The 21191-nt window shown below is 34.6% G+C and overlaps 4 protein-coding genes and 1 long non-coding RNA gene across 9 annotated transcripts; 1 reads left to right on the top strand and 4 right to left on the bottom strand.

The window, feature by feature from the left end:
• Nucleotides 1-41: 41 nt before the first annotated feature.
• On the bottom strand, nucleotides 42-4166 carry LOC126673669 (uncharacterized). Its single transcript, XM_050367897.1, has 8 exons — nucleotides 3739-4166; nucleotides 3391-3500; nucleotides 3222-3278; nucleotides 2839-3138; nucleotides 2215-2462; nucleotides 1176-1482; nucleotides 820-1093; nucleotides 42-499 (listed from the first exon to the last, which is right to left on the bottom strand). Exons 1-8 carry the CDS (start codon nucleotides 4138-4140, stop codon nucleotides 245-247), a joined length of 1953 nt encoding a protein of 650 aa, XP_050223854.1. The 5' UTR covers nucleotides 4141-4166; the 3' UTR covers nucleotides 42-244.
• A 2842-nt stretch (nucleotides 4167-7008) lies between these two features.
• On the top strand, nucleotides 7009-11167 carry LOC126673080 (protein EMSY-LIKE 3). Of its 5 annotated transcripts, none has more exons than XM_050367048.2 (10): nucleotides 7009-7126; nucleotides 8184-8389; nucleotides 8475-8584; nucleotides 8685-8901; nucleotides 9020-9205; nucleotides 9289-9357; nucleotides 9930-10175; nucleotides 10250-10318; nucleotides 10394-10457; nucleotides 10846-11167. In XM_050367048.2, the coding sequence occupies exons 1-10, from the start codon at nucleotides 7099-7101 to the stop codon at nucleotides 10911-10913; spliced, it is 1263 nt and encodes a 420-aa protein (XP_050223005.1). In that variant the 5' UTR covers nucleotides 7009-7098; the 3' UTR covers nucleotides 10914-11167. The 5 variants fall into 5 exon arrangements, with proteins under 5 accessions (XP_050223005.1, XP_050223004.1, XP_050223003.1 ...); XM_050367047.2 differs by having other exon boundaries at nucleotides 9011-9205; nucleotides 10849-11167; XM_050367046.2 differs by having other exon boundaries at nucleotides 9011-9205.
• On the bottom strand, nucleotides 7012-13236 carry LOC126673082 (uncharacterized). Its single transcript, XM_050367052.2, has 3 exons — nucleotides 12768-13236; nucleotides 11289-11621; nucleotides 7012-11203 (listed from the first exon to the last, which is right to left on the bottom strand). Exons 1-2 carry the CDS (start codon nucleotides 13114-13116, stop codon nucleotides 11299-11301), a joined length of 672 nt encoding a protein of 223 aa, XP_050223009.1. The 5' UTR covers nucleotides 13117-13236; the 3' UTR covers nucleotides 7012-11203; nucleotides 11289-11298.
• A 131-nt stretch (nucleotides 13237-13367) lies between these two features.
• Nucleotides 13368-15429, bottom strand: LOC126674368 (uncharacterized). Its single transcript, XR_008790274.1, has 2 exons — nucleotides 14737-15429; nucleotides 13368-13600 (listed from the first exon to the last, which is right to left on the bottom strand). It is a non-coding gene; the product is annotated as an uncharacterized LOC126674368 (long non-coding RNA).
• A 1801-nt stretch (nucleotides 15430-17230) lies between these two features.
• On the bottom strand, nucleotides 17231-20920 carry LOC126673557 (uncharacterized). The gene is made up of 3 exons (XM_050367749.2): nucleotides 20440-20920; nucleotides 19600-20353; nucleotides 17231-18374 (listed from the first exon to the last, which is right to left on the bottom strand). Exons 1-3 carry the CDS (start codon nucleotides 20748-20750, stop codon nucleotides 17439-17441), a joined length of 2001 nt encoding a protein of 666 aa, XP_050223706.1. The 5' UTR covers nucleotides 20751-20920; the 3' UTR covers nucleotides 17231-17438.
• Nucleotides 20921-21191: the final 271 nt, after the last annotated feature.

The following is a 21191-nucleotide window of genomic DNA, read 5'->3' as shown; positions in this document are numbered from 1 at the left end:
TTAAGTAATTAAGCCATAATTCTACCATATACCCAAAAGACTAGAAAACAAATAATTCAATATAAAAATAATTAACAAAATAAATATTTCCAACTGTTCAACTGTTACAACAACATGGAATAATAAATATTAGTACAATTTATTATTGCCCAAAATCCATAGGATATCTTTGCTTCATCTATTATATACAAATCAAAAACTACTTTTTTTGTTTTGGGTGGAGTTTGTAATACATGCAAGCAGCTCATGAAGAACAAGACAGCATGCAAACGCCTGGTCGATAAGCCCAAGCTGGTGGCAGGCGCGCATATTTTTCCATTCCAGGTTGCTCATCAAATGGATGTTCTACTAATTTAAGCAACCTCCTCACTTCACTGAAATCGCCTTGCTCAGCAACATCAATCGCCGTCTGACACAAATAATTCCGGAGAATGTATTTAGGATTTACAGCATCCATTTGGGCTTTCCTCTCCTGGTCTGAAATGCCGGTGGCAGCCAGCTGTAGAAGTCGAAAAGGAAGCATGAGAGAAATGGAAGTCATGTGAAATGTCAAGCAGCTTATATCATGAGAATAAAGGAACATGACAAAAACAACTCGTGAAACAAACAAATTTAGATGGTGAGTCATAAGCTTACCACCTTTATGACAAGCTACTGTTCCCAATCCCAGGGACGGGTTTACCCCCTTAAAAACTATATATCTCATACAAGTTCAAATTTTACATATAGAACATATCGCCACAAAATATAAAAAGGGCCTAATCAGTCTATTAAAGGAATTTGTGAAAGAAACTAGAAGTATCTATGTGCGAATAATACCTCATGAATATAAGATTGCACCCAGTTGTTCCATGCTACTTTCCGCTCCTGGCCAATATCTAGCAGAGCAGCTTTCAAGGGAACTAACAATTCCTCTTTTACAATGTTGGGATCAGCTTTGATATTGGACAGTAACCGGAAAAAATTTGTATAATCAACTTTATCAACCGCCATATTGTTGAGCAGCTTACTGATCAACTGTTTATTGTACTTCAGGAGACCTAGTTTCTTAGTCATTATTGCTTGATAATCGTCCATAAATTTGTCTCCATATCTGTGATAATAAACAAGAAAGGATTTCAACAAGCTGCCGACTTGTACTGGTAAATTTCTGTTATTTCAGAGTGTAGAAATACCTTTCCATGGCATAGTTTGCTTCCTTATCAGTGATTAGCTGAGCTTCTGATAAACTAGCTGAGAGCTGTGCAATATTCCATAAGCCGATGTCAGGCTGATTTGCGAAGCAGTACCTTCTTCCAGGGAGATCTGTGGTATTTGGAGTGAAACTTGGATCAAAAGCATCCAAAAATCCAAATGGACCATAATCAATGGTGAGACCTAGTATGCTCATGTTGTCAGTGTTCAACACACCATGAGTAAAACCAACCCCTTGCCAGCTTGCAACCAGGGAAGCAGTGCGCTCAGCAACCTCTACTGTCCATGCTGAAAATTCCAAGATCTTAATAGTTAGAACAAACATAGAATAACCAATCATTCCTTGCTTGGAACAGTTATACATGAAACAAAAGACATTGCGGAGACGGGACACAAAAAAACTACGAATAAAGGGTCAACGCGCCCCTAAACTTGTGACGGGTCATTTAACAGTTTTTACTTTTGAAAGCAACTAACCCTAAAACTCTTCATTTTTGGTCAGATTACCCCATGATTGTATTTTAAGAACGCATGAAATACAAATCGGAAGTGAGGGATGCAAAAAAGAAATTAGAAAGTTTCCTAATTATTGGAATAAAATTATCCTAAACCTATTTTTTGCAATAAAAACATAAATTATGGGGTAATTTGACCTAAATATGAAGAATTTTGGGGTTAATTGCTCAAAAAAGTAAAAACTGGGTTAAATGCCCTTGTGTCACAAGTGCAGGGGGCGCGTTGACCCTTTGTTCAAAAAACTACCCATGAACTTAAAGGTGAGAAACAAAAGTATAAAATATCCTAAAGTTCTGCATCTAAAGGCCCTTAGTGAAAAAGCAAAGACCACATGCAAGTATAGGGCTTTGAAGTGTCCATGTAAAGCATCATCTTCTGCCTGTACAATTTCAACCATTTAAACAAATCCAGGAAAACAATGAGATACAAACTGCCCAACCAGCTTCATCAGATAAAACAAACAAATATGCTTCTATTAAATTAGTTGAAAGTTAACATTATTACCTGCATACTTATTGGAGGTTAGATCCACAACTGAATCATCTTCAGCACCCATGCTAAAAGACAAACTCTCACTTTTAGTCATATTCTCAATATGAGGGAAATGATGTCTAATAGCATAGTCCGCTAAAGCCCGGACAATTTCAACATCCTCTTCCCCTCTAGAAGCATGTAGTTGAAGAGAACCAAAACGAAGAAAGGATTGTGCAACTCTGCAAACTATTGCACCAGGTTCTTCCTTGGCGTTGCCACTGAACAAGCATTCATACAAAGTTATAGTCAGCAATCACCAGTAAGCATCAACACTACATCACCTTAAACCACTAGTTAAATGATCACTATAACAAAAACATACTTTTCATGAGTCTGTATCCCTCTGCTGTCAATGATTAGACCTTTTTTTTGTTTCAAGGACACATTTTCACATAATTTACGCATCAAGTAAAAAACTAGAAATCTTCCAATTCTTTTTAGAAAGTAAAAACTATATTAAAATCCTATAAAGAAATACCACATTAAACATATAATCTTCCATAATTGCAAACAGAACAACGGTAGCAAAAAGGAAATGGGTATTACTCCTAAGTGTGGAGATCATTTAGTGTGATCAAGTTACTACTAACTTACTCATAAAACATGTCTCTAGTGACAAATTTTCCCGTTGTCACAAGAGAAAGTGCGCGAGTAGTTGGAATTCCTAGATGGTGCATTGCTTCACTGCAAAGGAATTCTCTAATGCTACTACGCAAAACTGCAAGGCCATCTGCAAACCGGCTATATGGCGTCTTTCCAGCACCCTTAAGCTGCAGTTCCCACCTTTCAGACTTAGAATTTAAAATCTCCCCCAGCGTAATAGCCCGACCATCACCCAGCTGTCCAGCCCACATGCCAAATTGATGTCCTCCATAGCACTGAGCATAAGGCAGCCTGCAAGATAGAAAGAAAAATATATTTAGATTGCATTCTTTTTATTTATTCTATGAGTTTAAGTAGAAAGCCGCATCGCTTACGCTCCCGCCAACAGAGAAGCCCCGGAAAATTTAAGAGGAAAATCTGGTCTTTCAAATCTGCAAAATAAAATAAAAAAGTTGAAAGGATGTTAATTGATTCAATAGTTGCATAAGCTATGTCCTGTGTGGTACTTGACATCCAAAATAACAACAAATTAAGTAAACTCACTCTTTAGGGTCCAATTCCAGCAATTCAGCTACCGATTCCGACCACGCGACCAATTGAGGATCTTCTACTTCAACTGATGGCAGAACTTTTGAGTAGCAAGCATGCAACACCTGTTCAATACCATTTATCAATCATTATTATCTGTAATTTCAGTTTCCAAACCCCTAAAAACAGAACAAAAATTTAACAAACCTCCTACAAACCCTAAAAAATAGAAGAAAAAACACAGAACAACTAAGTTTCGTGAAATGATTAAATTTAATACGCACAGATTAAACATCACAAACGCATTAATTTCAAAATCTATTGATAAAACGAATAAATAAAGAAAATAAATAGATGTCATACCTGACGTGGAATATTATCGGTTCTTGAATCGCCGGGCAAAGCTCTAACAAAAGAATGGTCCCAATTTAGATCTTCAAGGCTTAATTTAACCTTATTATTGATATTACTATTATTAATTTTATCGTCGCCGTCTCCGCCTAAGCTCTGATTTTTAAAATCGTTGATGACGGAATCGACGGCGGGTTCCTGGGAGGCCGATGAGTCCATTAGGCTGCCGCTGGAAGCGCTAGTGGTGGTTGCGCCGCATGCGGTGTAGGTACGGTGGGAGAGAGGGTAAAAGTGAGATTTGGGGGACGAGGAGGGGTAAAAACGGAATTTGAAAATGCGAGGGGAGGAGAGAAGAAGAGGGCAAAGTGAGTAAGACAGTGAAGACTTTGGAGAGAAATAGGAAAGCCGCAGCATGGCTTTTTTTTTTTTTTTTGGCTAGATTGTTCTAACAATATAAAGTTAATTAAAACGCTGTCGGTTTATTGCATAAGCTAGCTAATGTCTACGTGTCGATGTGTAAGTATGAGCGGTGTGGATTATATCAACTCAAGCGGTTGATTAATTGAATTTTTCATTTCGTTTTTCTTTAAGAAAATTACTCTAAAATTTACATGTATATCATAATTCATATTTTAGAGTCTTCTGTTTAAAAATAAATTTATATAGTCCTCTATATTTGTTATCTTTTCTGATTTAGTTTTTTATATAGTGTCGGTGTTAATTAACAGGGTCAAAGCTCTAATTGAAAAAAATTAATTTATTTATGACACAAATAAATATTTATAAAATGCAATATCAATGAGTTCAACTTATTTATTTTTACATCTCTTATTTTTCCATTTTTAAAATTTTTATTTATATTTTTATTTATTTTTGTTTAGTTTTTAAAATAATAAACTTTTTTAAGATATAAATATTAATAAATATGAAAAATTAGATAAAATTCCTTAATTCACTGGCTTTTATAATAATATAATTTTATTGGACATATTAAAAATATAAATTTAAAGATGAAATTAAAATTAAATTTTTTAATTCACTTAATTAACATTCAAGATAGACAGAAAAATGACAGTTGATAGAAATAAAAATAAAAAATTAACTATTTAATTTTTAAATTAAAAAAATGACATTTTAAAAGATGACATTTATTGTAGGCCTCAAAAACTTTATTCTTTTGTCAAATTGAGCACAATATGTTTATTTAGTAAATTAACACAATGTACATTGTTTAATCATTTTTAAGTAAACATGTCTATATGTGACGAATAGATCATGTATCTAATTAGTGGTCTTTTTACATATTTTTTCCTTATAATGGCTTAATCACAACAGATCACTTGTTTAAAAAATTTGTTTATAGCCACACTCTTTAGAATTTTCAATTTTAATCTATTTTTTAATTTTCACTTTCAATTATAATCAATTGTCCAAATAAAAGTGAGAAACGTCCAAATAAATTGTTTATATTACTTTATATTGTTCCGATTTGCATATTTATTATAATACATTTTGAAAATAAAGAAATATGAAAGATTTATTTGAATTTTTTTCCACTTCAATTTGGATAAATAGCTACAATTGAAAATAAAAAATTTAAAAATAGGCTAAATTCAAAAAAATTAAGAGGTGAGGCTATGAACAGAAAAAAGATGAGTATTTTTGAGTGATTGAGTTTTTTGATAATTTAGGGAAAAGGATCATTTATGCTCTTAAGGTTTGCCTCTAGGATTAAACAAGCCCTCAAAGTTCAAAAAGGTACAAATATGCCCCAAACGTCTTAAAAATTGAACAACCAGACCCCCGATTTGACTTATCAATGAGACGTTGAGGACCTAGTTGTCAAAATTTGAGGGCCTGGTTGTCCATTTATCAAAACGTTGGGGGCATATTTGAACCTTTCTAGACGTTGAGGGCTTACTTGATTCTAAAGTCAAACCTCAGGGGCACAAATGACCCTTTTCCCTTTAAACTAAATACCCCTCCGTCGGAAAAGACAAGTTTATTTCAATTTTAGGCGTCCGTACATTGATTTCACACTTTCCCAGGGAGACTTCCCTATTTGAAAGAAACAAAACGACGCCGCTTGGAATTGCCGTCTCGGAACTCAAACTAAACAATAAACTAAGAAAGAAAAAACAAAAATTAGAGCGCGATAAAATAAAAAACATTTCACGTCCGCCCTTGTTCTATCTGTCATTCAACTTAACTCTAATCTTTCTTGTTTGGTAATTTAATTTTCAAGATTTACATTCAAATTCATCTTTTAATCCCTAGATTTCACTCGTTCAAATCCTATAATCGCCACTCGAAGATTTTGAACCCCTATAATGCACCTTAAAATCGCCGGTCGAGGGTCAATAAATTAAGAACAACCGCAATTGAATTGGTTTTTTAAATACCGGTTCAGTTACTTTGGACAACTTAGGGTTTTCAATTAATCTTGAAATTCGAAAAATTTCGGTGAAATCTTCGGTTAAGTTTTTGGATGTTAGCAGCTCAACGCAATTGGGCAATTTCAATGGCAATGGAAGCTTTGGTGGAGGTTTCTAGGGTTCAAAGGAGCTTCAATAGACGGTAAAACGGTGCGTTTTTAGTAAGAACAATTATGTTTTTGTCTTAAGTTGTGAATTTTGCTTTTTTTTTAATTTGTGATTTAAGCTTTAATTTTGTTAAATTATATGTTAAGTCCGACTGTAGTAAGGATGTTTGGTATTTGATAATTTTTTAAGTTTATAATTTTGTTTAGGAGCTTGATTTTGTGAAGTAGTAATTTTTGTGTGTGGAAGATAGTTAATTGCATTAATGTAAGTAGGAGTATAGTTACTACATCATGCTATGTAAACATTTCACTAGAAGAACGGAGTTCTCTATAGAAAACTACATCTTTCAAAGATTTTTTGACTGTTGAATCGTGTTATGTAACCATTTAAGTAAAAGTATAAAATTCTCTAAACAAAATTACATCTTACGAGGAATTTGCGGCCGTTGAGTGAGTCTTTTAACTATATTTTTGTCTAACAAAGATAAAGGACAAGACAAGAATATTCTATAAAGGAGGATAGTATCATAAATAGTTACTTCACTTCCTTCCATTAACTGTATGAATCACATTTTTAGAATGACCTTCCAGTATAGTAAGTGTAAAACCCAGTCATTGTACTAGAAGTCTACCACTAAAGGATTTGTCATACTAGAATCAAGCTTTAAAAATTACAAGTGAAGTTCAATTGGAATTCATATTTCATAGATTTTGTGTTTGTTTTTGCTCATCCCAGGTGTTTGTTGCTCGGGTTTCTGAGGATTTTAATTGCTTTTTGGGGCTATTGGTAGTGTCAACAGCGTTGAACAGATTGATTTGGAAGAGCTAAAATGGACTATGAGCTTTCTGATAGCAGTGGTGAGTTGATTTAGGGTTTTTCTTCTTCACTATTTACCTAATCTGCTAATGCTTTCTGTAATGTAGTTTCGTAAAATTTTGTTTTTGTATGATTTGTTTTATCTGTCAAAGTAGCAAATATTAACTAGGATATTTCAGGTCCTTACGGATGAATTGTTCAATTGCTATTACAATATAATCTGCGGATACTTTCCCTGATGTAGTTTCATAAATTTTGTTTTAGTGTGTGTTTCATTAGTCAAAGTAACAAATATTAACTAGGATATTTGAGGTTCTAACCAGGTGAATTGTTCAATTATCGTTACAATTTTCACTGTCTGTTTTTCTTGGCATAGGGGCTGAAAACTGAAAAATTGGTTTTGACAGAACACTGCTGGATTGCTCTAAGTCTAATATTTTGATGATGTAGGGAAGATGGGCTGGAAATTGCAGTAATTTGATGTTATCTAACTCAAAATATCTAGGGTTATATTCATCAAACCTGATTTTATGTGGGAAATAGATTCTAGCTGAGTTTTGGTAATACGGGATGTGGTTGAGGTAGTTTGTGATCTCAATTCTTCGTTGCACTTAGAAAGGTAACAGTTCTTTTTCTTAGGAGGGATCTCAGAAGAAATCACTGAACTAAGCAACTGGAAAAGAAGAGCATAATAAGATAACTTGTCTTACGGGAAGTTTTCTGAATTGATGCAGTAACACCCTGAAGCTGTTAAATAGCTAGATATGTCATGAATTGCATTGCTTTTTGCAATATTTCTTAGCTACATAAATGTATAGTTTTGGGCAGAATATAAAAAAATAGATGGCAGCATTTCACTCTTGCATTAAGTAAATAATGGAGTTGTAAGATGGTGTTCGGTGCTGCATAGATCTTGAGGTTCAATTTACACAGTTACTTGATTTGAATTTGATACTCTTAAATTATTTTTAAACCTTGAAATGCTTTTTAGTATATCGTCTCGTGTACGTTTTCAACAGTAGGGATTGTTACCTTCATTTACGATCTATCTTGTATGAAAAGTGTAAAATTACGTGTTCTTCATTATTGTAATGGCAGGAACTGACGATGACCTTCCACCACCACACCGAAATAGATTTCAAAGTGGAGTACGGCCTGTTGGGAATGGAAGACCTGCAGTTCTTGGTTCTGCTTTGATACCTAGGCTGCATAATGATATGGAAACTCAAATACACAACATTGAGCAAGAAGCGTACACTTCGGTTCTGCGGGCATTTATAGCCCAATCTGACGCCCTCACTTGGGTATCTAATTGACGCTTCTCATCATTTTAACCTTCTACTATTAAATTCAATGAACTTGAGTGGTCTCTTCACTCTTCTTTTCCAGGAAAAGGAGAGTTTAATTACAGAACTCAGGAAAGAGCTAAGGGTATCAGATGAGGAGCACAGGGAGCACTTGAGTCGGGTTAATACTGATGACACCATCCGCCGTATAAGGTCCACACTTTTCATGGGTTTTGCTAAGTAGCTCTTTTTAAAATCTAACAACTTGTAATTTTGGTTTTGATCGGGAAAATATACCAAATTATAATGCTAGGGAATGGAGAAAGACAAATGGGCTCCCACCCAGCATGCCAAGCACAGCCCAGCCTGCTCCTACTGTTTCAGCATCACGGAAGAAACAGAAAACATTGCAGTCGGTTGCTTCACAGTCTATGGGTGCACCTTCTCCTGCATTGCCATCCATGGAACCATCTTCATCAACTCTGAGACGGGGTCCTGCACCTGGACCTAGAAGCAAGAAGCCTAAATCAGTAAGTCAAATAGTATTGCGGTATTTGGAAGATGAATTTATTTGTGTCTCTTTTCCTTACTTGAGTTTCTTATCAATTCAAGAAATTGTTTGCTGCACCTTCAATGAAGTCCATGCAGTACTCTTCTGCAGGTTTGACTGGAAGAGACCAAGCTGTTAATAGGAATTCTTCAGGTCCATTTGCCGCCAATGAACCTGCAGAAACTGCCACTAACGATCCATTGGTTGGGAAGACAATTTGGACACGTTGGCCTGAAGATAATAACTTCTATCAGGCTTTTATCTATAAATATGAACCCCATGTGGTATATTTATTTGCCTGTTACCATGCAGTTCTCCTGTTATTGTTGGTTTCTTCTGAACATGACCATTTTCCACAAATTGACAGGGGAGGCATGTTTTGATTTATGATAAGGGCACGCCAGATGAAACTTGGGAATCGGTTGATCTTAAAGAGGTAAAAACTGCTGCCACTGAATAGTAACTTTGCATGGCTTAGTTTACCTTTATTTTCGCTTATGTTGTTCTTTATACATAAGTATAATAGAATGTTTCTTCTACCTTATGATTCATGTAATGCAATTTGAAGCCCTAACACCAAAATTAACCGTTAGCAGAGTGAGGATGTGTTAGAAACCAATCTCTGTTGTTTACTCCATGTCATACAAAATTTAAATCCATATATGCATTGGAATTAAACTATGTACTTGGTATAAATGTTAATGTGCAAACTCACTAGCTTTTGTTTGGGGATAAAGATGGAAGGGAGTTTCACTTACAAAAATTACTGTGATGAATTTTGTTATGGGTTCACCATTTTGGGTATTAATTTTGTCTTGATAATGCGATGAATAGTAGTAATACTGAATTATTGTATTGTCAGGATAAAAGATAAACATATAAATAATTTCTTCTTGCTCGGCAGCCTATCTCACTCTTAGCTTTGGATCTAGAATTCATCTCCAGAATTTATTTTTATGGTAAAAAATATTTCTGCTTCTTATTGATCTTAAATATGATAATTGGCAGATTTCGCCAGAGGACATTAGGTGGGGTGAGGAGGATCCAGGAATTCCTCATAGAGGTGGCCGGCCTGGACCAGGCCGTGGAAATAAGAAGGTTATGGCACGCGGTGGAGGATTCAATGGTGCTGGAAGAGGTAGAGGAAACACAAAGGGGCAATCTAGAAAAGATATCCCATTGGCACAGAACGGTATCGGAAAGAGGGTTTTAGGTGATATTGAGATACTTCATACTGATACTCTCATTAAAGAGGTAAGAATAATGCCACAGCATCCTAGCAAACTGTAATAAAGCAAAGAGTTGCCTAACTTGTAGAATTAAAACAGGTGGAAAAACTTTTTGGTGCCAACCATCCAGATCCAATGGAAATTGAGAAGGCAAAGAAAGTGCTGAAAGTAAGAACCAAGTATTCTTGTATTCTTTTGGTGTACGATTATTTGCTTCATGATTTATAATTTTTTATCCTGCAGGAACACGAACGAGCCCTCATCGATGCAATTGCTAGGCTTGAAGATGCATCTGACGGTGAAAGTGGTAATAACTAATTGCACATAATCATGTTTATAATATCAAAGTTCAATAAAAGATACCCCCTCTTCTGTTGTATAATCAAATCATCTAATTGTAGTTTTTTTTAACTTTCAGATTTAACCTGTAATAGCCGTGTACAATTATTACCATTTTACTAGTATTTGTTTCTATTAGAGCGCAAGATATTGGGACATCCTCAAACCTGATTTGTCTATCAGATGGAATAATCTAATTCTTACAAATCTTGATGCCATGTTGGGCTTATCTTAGTCTCTCTCGGCCGTTGGATTATTACTTGAAAAACAAGAAATTGATTGGCTTTATTGATTGTTGATTGAAGCGATCGAGTCCTATATAAATAAGTAAAATTTCACTTGTTTTGACTTAAAAGCAGATGAGAAAAGGGATCTATTTTCTCAAGAACAATCAATGGAGAGAGATGGAAGATGGAGAAGCTGATCATATCATCAAATGTATTACTGACGAAATGATAGAAGATTTTGATGCTGATGGTGTTGCTTATATTAGGCTTACTGCAGTTTTTGAGCTTGATTGTATCATAGAATTGATAGATATACTGACCAGCCAAGTGCTTCCCTTGGCCTTGTGTTTATTAATTACTAGTAGAGGGTAGTTTTCATTGTAATTTTAATATGATTTAATGTAAAGTATACTGAAAAAAAACAACAGAAAAACTATTTTTAATTTCCAAATCCTCTATTTCCTTGCTTTCCTTGAATGGTTACATCCTGCAATTTAAACAAAGGTGAAAAGTCAGCGTATGCAAACATTACACACTTACTGATGATAGCTTGAATTAGAAACTCCAACTACTTGAGAAATCCTATAAAGATGCAATAAACGTGACGATGAGGTTGGCCATCTGAGTATCATAAGCGGGGCCTTCCATTTGAAAGTGCCCTGCTCCTTCGATTAGATGTGTTTCAACTCGTCCTGCTGCAGAACTCAGCTTGCTGTGCAGCTGCTTAACACTCGTAAAACCATCTCGAGTTCCCATTACAAAGAGTTTTGGTTTTGGAGATCGTAAGATAGCTTTGTGATGTCGCCCAAAAAGGATTGATGCCATCATACCAAATGGGTATCCCAAACTCACGTATCCAACGACTTCCTTAATCTCATCTACTGCAGAACCTGCAATCGGTGCACCTGTAATCTATCCCAAATCCGTTAGCCTCAATGTGCTTAAACATTGGTCATTTTCATGCAACTATAGAATAAGTAACTTAAGAAAAAAGTTACATAGTTGGAGATAAAGTCATTCTGAGTTGGGGGAAAATGATCAAAGTAGGAAACTCCAACTAGTTTGAACAGGACTAAGATAAATTGGACAGGCACAACACAAGATTTATGCAATCATAATTTCCTACTTATTTGTAATTTAGTTAATCCGAGTTTCCGTTCATCAATTGTTTGAAACCGTGTTTGCTTTTGCCATTAGACTAACACAGTTATTCAGGTATTCTTTTAAAAATTAAGGCAAAGACCTCTAAAGCAAAACAGAAAAGCATGCAATATAAACAATCTTACACCTTTATTATGGCAGAAAAAATGTTGCATGAATATGTAAACAATGTGTCTGAAAGAGAAATGTCAGCCAATAAAACAGCTTATCCATCCTCAAAACATTTTCTTTCTTCCAACTAATTTGGCCCATAACCTTAACTAAATAAATACTTTATTGCTCAAACAAGAAAATACATAAGCAGAAATGTAAAAGATGACCCAAAAAACACAACCATTGCAGCATCTCAAAACAACATCAAAACCCAAGAGCCAGATGAATAATAAAATCTCAAATAAATATTAAATCACATAAATGCATAAACATCCAAATTTATCAAAGACTTTGTTCAAATAGAATTTCAAAACCAATAACTCTGAAATCATAGAGACATAAAGTCCAGCCCAAGTAGTCAGTGCCAGGCAGCACGAACACGGAGAAACAGAACACGTGAACACGGACATGGCAAAACAATATCATTTTAAAGTTACCTACTTAAAAAAAATAAAGTTTCGTGTCTGAAATGTGTCTGATACGGGACATGTTGGATTATTGATTGAAGTATCCGTGCTATCTAGTAATCAGTTCTTTTTGACTTTATAACATAGGCACAATATGGGTTCCAATCAGATTTGTTAATAAGCAGTTAAAAATTTCCCTTTTTGAAATAAACAACATAATCAAGATCACTAACTATTAACAGATTCAAACAAATACCATTTACAAAGATCTACTCAATCATTCAAACGGCAAAGTTTTAAAAATAATCATAAATAATTAAATAAAAGTACCTGCAGAAGAACCCACAATCAAAATCCTATCAGAATCCAAATGATCCGAAACCCATTTACAGACAGCAACCACATCTTTAATTTCAGCAAAACCAGTGATCGAAGCCCTGCCAGTAGACCGACCAGCGCCTCTCATATCAAAGGTCACAGCTCTATAGCCTTTCCCAGCTAACCCAACTGCAATTCCCTTCAAAAGAGCTTGGCAACCGCCCAAAATTGTGTACGGATGGACTAAAACAATTACTAAATTGTCTTTGATCTCGTCTTGTGTAGGTTTGAATAGTCTTGTGTGAAGCTTTACTGCGTCGGTAGTTTCTACGGTTGTGTACTCCACAGTGTAGTTTGACATTTTTTTTTTTTGTTTTATGAGCTGATAAAAGAATGAAGAAAGAAAAGTGAACGGATATGGCAGAAATTAAGTTTTGCAAATTAGAGTTGGTTTGGCAAGTTTTGGGTGAATTTTGGGGGGTTTTCTTGTTTTTAGCCTATACGCCATATGGACTTTGGTTTCGTGTGTTGTCGTTTTCATTTATATTTTAACTAAAGATAATATATGATTATAATAATAATTTTTTTTTGGCAAAATAGCAATTGTATTAATTTCGGTAAATAGAAGTACATAATGTTTGAAAGAACTAGATAACAGAGATTACAATAATAACTCCTAAAAAGGAGGCTTTAAGGACTTATTAGCCACTTCATGGGCCATCCAAGTACACATTCGCTTAACATGTGCAAAGTAAGCGAACGGTATAAAATTATGACTTCTATTATTGATGAAATATCTTTCTCGACTTATTCCAGAGTCTTTGCAACTTCGGGTGATATAATCCCTGAAAAACAATGAGAACTACAATAAGTGATAAAACTCAAAATTTTCATACAAAACATACCGACGACTGTTATTATATTATTGCAGAATCAGAACTTATCTTAAACATTGCAGATGGTGAAGGCCTTTATCGACGTACTTTAACCTCACAAGGAGTACAATATCCTCACAAGGAGTATGAAATCTCACAAGGAGTACTTTAACCTCACAAGGAGTACTTTAACCTCACAAGGAGTACTTTAACTTTACAAATTGAAATGACAAATTTACCTACTATATATTATTTTAAATATTTCTATGATAAAAAACACTTTGATATTTTTAATGATTTGAAAGTTACAAAAATTAATGGAAAAAATAAATAATAAAACATATGATGAGAAACTCACAAACCCAAATAAAAATGTAATCAATTTTTTTTTTATAGCAATTCACTTATTTAAAAGAAAGTTTGAAATTTGAAAAAAAAAAAAAATTGAACATATTTTAGTTTTGAAGCAACAACGGTAATTAAGTAATTGAGAGTATAAATAAATATTTTTAATTATAATTAGTAAACAAATTATAATTAAAAGAATATATAAGAACATTTACGAAGCTAATTAAACCACAACAAACCTAAGAACTCACAACACCATTGTATATTTGTATTCATAGAAAAAACCAAATTTGGAGGCCTTCATTTGTTTCTTAAAATCAAAATTTTCATTTTCAGTAATTAATGTATGAATATTACTTTTTTCTCTTCTTGAATGAAGTATAAGATTCAGATTTTTTTAGAGAAAGATTCAGTTTTCGTGAATGATCGTTATATAAACAGAGTTGGGATCAAAATAATTTACCAACACACTAGATTTTATAGAAAATAATCAATTCAAAAAAGTACAATATCCAAATAATTGCAAAAAGATGTTTATATCCATGGAATTGGAAATATAGTAGATGAATGCTGTAAAAAGACAAAGATGTCGATTGTTATTCAAATTCTAAAGGGATCAGTGAAGAATGGTACTGAGTTGGTCATAGATTAAAATTATAGAGAAAAAAATGATATATTCTTAAAATTTCTTCTTTCAATATAAGTTATTACCCACAAAAAACGCACACACATAAATAATAAAAAATAGAAAAAATTACCTTACTGCTTGGATCACAGAGGGAGTATATTTGAGAATGGACATTTATGCAACCAGTAAAGTTAGAGTTCTTAGTATGAACAATGATTCCGACGGAGTAGCCACCGCGGAGGAGGCGGTAAATAAGAAAGCCAAAGGAAACAATCGATTTGATTAATTTTCCTGGTTTGCAGAGGATGAAAAAAACCTACCCTTCGACTGAAATTGAACTTCCTCTCTGATGTACGAATTTTGTTTGTAATATAAGACACATGCACAAATAGATTAATAATATAAATAGATCAACAAAAAATTATAAGGAAGACGTGTGATTCCTTTTCCTGTCTTGACCCTTCCGCATTGTCAAGCCTTCAAATACGATCTTTACTTCCTTTCACACAAACATCAAAAATTTACTCTTGCACAGAAATCGGCAGCGATGGCACCAACTGGAGTAAGTGAGGAGAAGGAAACGGTGGTTAGCGGTAGAAACGAGAAGGCGACACAAACAGGGAAGCGGCAGCGAAGAGTGGCGGCAGTGAAGGGGCGGTTGGTGTGAGCGGCCGTGATGGGAGAGACGGTTCCGAGTTGATAGGAAATTTGGAAATATTTTTACCACTAGATTAATACACTTAGTAATACATTTACGCTGATCATAGTGCATTGGCAATGGCAATTTCCTCTTTGTTTATAACTGTCAAAAAACCAGCACAAGAGAATTTGCATTTGAGTACAGATTATAATAATAATTAGTTTTAGTGTTTTTGTTTTTGATAATTGGAGGGAGACGGAGCGGTAGGGGAACGTTTGTGCGAGGAATCGATTTTACTACCTAGCAGATTACTACTCAGCGCTTATATTATTTGAGTTATAGCTCATCGGTTAGTTTTACTTTTTAAATTACAAAACATCCTTTTAAAATTGTTTAGGTTAGTTTCTTCTCAAAATAAAATAAAATTGTTTAGGTTAGTTTGATAATTAAAGTAATGGTTTTATACTTTGTACTAACTTCAATAGTTTAAATTGCTAAGTGCATTATATAGAAGTGCATGTTCATCTTATATCCGTACTAGTATAAATAGTATCTTTTAGAGTATAAAGGTTAAGAAATGAGCTCTTTATAAATTACAATATTTTTATTATTATTGAATTTTGTTCATAGTATACAACTTGTTATATTTTGCAAATAATGTTACAATGATATTACAATTATCTTTATTTTTTAAATAGCTTTCTTTACATTTTTTTTGACAATCGAATAATCTTTCATTAATAATAAAGAGCAGTTACAGGTGTAAGAATTCAGAAAGGGTATAACCGTTTCTAATGACCTGACATGGAACAAGATATAAACCTTGATTCGCAGATCGCCTTACAAAACAAAATCAAAATTACATAACCGCTCTAACACAATAAGATCAAATCCTTTTCTGTCTAACAGAAGACTCACAAACTCTTCATAAAAAACAACAAATCTTTCATATAGAAAGAACAGCAAAACTTTCAAAAAAGAAAGACAATCGCTGTAAAATAGTTATCAAAAAAAAAAAAAACTAATATAACCTATAACGATTTCATCTTCAATCTTGAAAGGGCTTCATCCATCTCTGATTTTTTTATTTGTATATCTATTAAAATTGATGCGCCTCGTCGATAGATTACCAACCAAAATGAAAAAGATGAAAAGGAGTCGGTCATTTATTTTATTCTAAAGCAATGAAAAAGAAATAAGTGTATAAATCCATATTATACTAAATTTGCCATGATTTGGTCTCAAAACACTTTGATTTGAACTTTAATTTGGTTTGATTTCTAAATATTGTATTTTTATATTTTGTTTTTCCATTTTTATAACTCTCCCTTTAGTTATACGCAAAAGTTAATTCAGTGTCATATACAAACAAATGAACTTTAGTTGAATAACAAATTCTCTCGAATTTTAGAGTCAAGTCTTTCTAAAATCACGACAATTGTTTCTCGTCGACTGTAAATGATTATCAAAACAAATTTAGTATCCTGTACAAGCTAATGAGTTTTAGTTCAAGGGAAATGTGCTAAACATAATAATTTGAAATTTTTAAGATCAAATATCCTCAAAATCTTCCATTTCGATTATAATTAGTGATCAAAGCAATTTAACATCGTATGTGACGTTGTGAAACAAAATGAAAAATCATCCATACCAGCTATAATGAGATTTAGTTCAAGTGTTAATCACCCTAAACAAGATTTTTTGGAAACGTTACAATTAGTCTCTCCAAAAAAGTTAATTGGGGATACATGTCATAGGTTCTTTGAAAATAAATTAGTATATTCTCACTCAGTGATAGAATTTGACTAAATTCTATCTAACCATTTAATTTATTTTTATTTTTTTAACAGTCCGACTTAAATATTATCTAAATTTAATTTACTATAGCATTAAGGTGGTTCCACTATTTTAGAATCATGAAAATGTGAATCTCCAAATCGCAATATCCATATGTGTAGAGGAGAGTTCATCAAAAACACAAAAGTGAAAGAAACGAAAACGAAAAGCTATATGTTATCCTTACATATGCTATTATATATGCAAGTCCCTGCAATGCAAACATTCCCTCTACAAATTACAACTACAATCTCATCCTCTTTTCCTAATCTTCTCTTCTCTTCTACTGTCTCACACTCTAAATTCTTCAAAGACACAAAACACCAAATCTAAAGAAAACAATGGAATTATACAAATCACCTCCTTGACCTCTTCCTTGCCCTGTCACCACCGCCGCCGCCATTATTCTCTCTGCCTCTCTTCCCTGATTCCACCACCACCTCCTTCGGCGGCCTTCCAATTCCTCTCTTCCCCTTCCCCTTACTATCTTCTCTCGCACCTCTTCCTCTCCAACTCCTCGTCACCCTCGCCGTTTTTTCATCTCTGCCTCGTTTACTCTCTTCTTCTAAAGAATCATCATCGTTGTCGTCGTCATCGTCATTCTCCGTCGCTCTACTTGGAGAATTTTGCTTTATTCTTTTTAAGAAACTCGCTGCTCCTTGCTTCTTTCTCACGCCACTTCCATTTTTTCCATTCTTCATCTCCAAGGCATCATGTGAGCTCAGCTCGTTACCACCGTACCTGTGCTTTATTTCTCTATTTTTGTTGCTACTATTATTATTCCTATGACCCGAGACTGATCCGGATCCTGATCCTGATCCATCCTTAGTTCTTTTCTTCTTTATGCCCTTCTCTTCAATCTTTTTCTCTTTGGCCTCTGTCTTTTCTTCAACTTCTTTCTCTCTTTTATTACCTTTTTTCGCAGCGTTCTCAGATGTTGCCTTTACTGAATTGCCCTTTCCGCAGACAACAATGGTGGAGGAAGATTTATTCGGCTTTGAAAATGAAACGGGTTGTTGTTTTGGTTCAGGTTTTACAGGGAGTATAGTTCGAGGTTTTGGCTGTGTACGGAGTTTATCTGTCATTTCTTTGAAAACTAGTGATCGGAGTTCACAGGCAGCGAGATTCTCAGGTGAGTTTTTCCCGAAGAAAACGATTGCATTGTTGAATAGAAGCAAGAGATCTCTGAAGAACTTGTGGAGGCAAGATGAGTAGGTTCCTTTATCAAGCCTGGATTGAATTGTTTGAAGATCCATGTGCTGCCTAATCAATTTTTTGTACCTTCCTGATTCCTGCACAATAATTAGAATGGGCTTGGGCCGTCAATGTCTCCTTATTCTATGCGGGCCTAAGCCTTATAAAGAATTAATCTACTAAAACATTCTAAGAGTACCATTTTTTTTAATAAACAAATATTCAGAAAAGATCCATGCCCCTGGACCATAACAGTCTACCTTTCGAGATTTTCGGCGTGCATGTTACGGCAAATTCTATTTTAAACGACAGAACATTCTTATCCTAATTGCTTAGTGACACGTGTCAATTTAAAATAAGCATTTTAGCTGTACGTATCAAATACAGATTGGCAAAACTTGGTAAGATAACTAGTTTTGTTAAAGCTACGCGTCTCTATACCAACTGCCATAATTCCTCACTTAATTTTGGACTGTTTGAAATGTTCCATTTCCATAATACTCCTCCTCCATAGATTCTTTGGTAAACTCAGTTTATCACGTCATTCATAAATTAGCCTATTACATTATAACACGTCATTAAAATAGTGACATTGTCTTAATTTTGTTTTACTTATTTACACTTTTAAATAGTAATATTACGATAATACCATTATTTCAATGACGTGTCATAATGTGATAGATTTAATCAATGGATAACGTGCTGAACTGAGTCTAACTAAAAAATTCTCCACTCCTCACGAGTAATATTCTATAATTTATAGCATTATTATTTTTTGCACTATCCAAATAACTCGACCATTATTCAGCACCATGGCTCATAAGTTGCTTGGGCAGTGGTCGGGCTTGGTCCTCAATAATGGGCTAATCTAATAACATTGGGCTGAAAAACAATAGCATGACAACAAATAAAAAGATGTCCGGCGTCGTTTAGAAACTCTTCAGCCATAAGAAACGCGAAAAGCGCAGGAAATTTCAAAGTCGAATGCTTAAATTAAAAGACATTAATGGACCGGTCAATATTTTTGGTAAGGTTGGTCCAACTTAGATCCGATACCATTTTCCTTGCCCAAATTCAGATCGGATCAGAGTAGAGCTCAAAAGCTCACGTAATTAATTTACCAATATACCCTTCCTGCATGCGAGACTTTGCGAGCCAACGTATTCGGTATTCCTACGATGACAGTTGGTATGGGCGCTATATGTAATTTCGTATAAGCTTCAAAGCCAAGCCGATGGGAGCGAATAATAAAAAATAAGTTGAACAAAACGGTTCAGATTTTATCATGAAACGACATTCCCATAGAGTTGAGTAATTAATTACCTGGCTTCGAAGCCGCCGCTCGAAAGTGAAGCCAAGCTGATGAGAGCGAATAATGGAAATCAATTTAACCAACGGTTCAGATTTCACGGCAGGCATATTCTTTGTGGCGGGAGAAACCTCATAACCACCATCCGGCTCTTCTCCGCTACTACTCACAACTAATCCTCTATCACCGCCGCCGCCGTCTCCTCGGCGACGTTTTTTATTTTTATACTGAGACAAACTAACCGAGCTTTGCACGTCACTGTTATTTTGCTTCTCTTTTTCTTTATCCTCCCGCTTAGACTCTCCAACCGACTCGCCAACCTCATTTGACTCGCCACCGAGTCCGCCCGTGGCCGGACTCAATTTCATTTCATTTTTCTTTTTAACCGCTGTATTTGCTTTTATTTTTTTTCTATTATTATTATCACCATCATTGTGGGACCAATCCTTCTCATCTCCTGGGTCGGGTATTGTATCCGGATCGCGCTCATTTCTATTTTCCGAATCGATTTTTACATTTATATTCTCCTCTATTTTTACGACGTCGTTTTGCAGTCTTAACGTCGTCGTCTCTGCCTTTTGTTGACTTGTAGAATTAGACTCATTGAACGAACGATTGTCGAGCTCGTCGCCGGAGTCGTTATTTCCGCCGGCGGATTTCCCGGCGAAAGTATCAGGTGAAACTTTTTCCTCTGTAATCAGATCTGCCTCTTCTTTTATACTACGCTCTCTCTCTTCCTCTAATCTCTTCACCTTCAATTCAAGCGACCTGTTCAACGAATAATTAATCAGATCTCAATTAAAATAATAATTGGATCTTAATTTGAAATAACTAAAATCTTGAAAGAAAATTACACGATGGAAACATCACGTTGTTGAACCTCACGTCGAAGTTCCTCGACACGAATCTTACGGAGCTGATCGACAATAGACGATACTACGCCGTTTTGAGAAACAAACCGTCGTTTAAGATCAGTAAACTTATCTCTACAGTTTTGAGAAGTAAGTGAAGAAAAAGTAGAGGTTCTGTTTTGAACTTCCATGGCGATTGAGTCCCAACTTTTTGTGCCGTGACGGTTAACGGCACAGGCTAGTAATAGCTCCTCTAACGTGCCCCAGGATAACGGTATCGTTTCGTGTTGCTGGTGTTGTTGTATCCTTGCCATATGAAATCTTTGTAATCATCTCATGATATCGTGATTTATAATTCGAGTATTTTTAGTTAATATGTTCTTGAAAATGAAATTAGGGTTTTCGATTTATTTGGCGTGCCGATTGATTATGTGTGTGTATGTATTTGTTGCTTTATATATTTACGCTGTTCGTTTTAATGGACGACGATGATGATGCTTTTATCTTCTTTTTTTTCTGTTTCTGCGATTTTCTTCTTGGCGGGTTTGGGTTTGGGTTTGGTATTTGTATAGGCTAAAGAATGTTTTATTTTGGGCTTCTTACAATCGAATCGGTTTTGTTTTTTTTAGGTTTGGGTCTTTTTTCATTTTCACCTCATTTTGTAGCGGGGCCAAATAAATAGGAGTTTTGACCCAATAACATAGATTTCCTTATCCAATTCTAAAAAAATTATTTTGGTTTCATATATTAAGTTG

This window comes from Mercurialis annua, linkage group LG3, assembly GCF_937616625.2.
Source record: "Mercurialis annua linkage group LG3, ddMerAnnu1.2, whole genome shotgun sequence".
Taxonomy (NCBI): Eukaryota; Viridiplantae; Streptophyta; class Magnoliopsida; order Malpighiales; family Euphorbiaceae; genus Mercurialis; species Mercurialis annua.
Note: the sequence above shows the minus strand (reverse complement) of the source record. Positions and strands in the feature narration are given on the sequence as shown.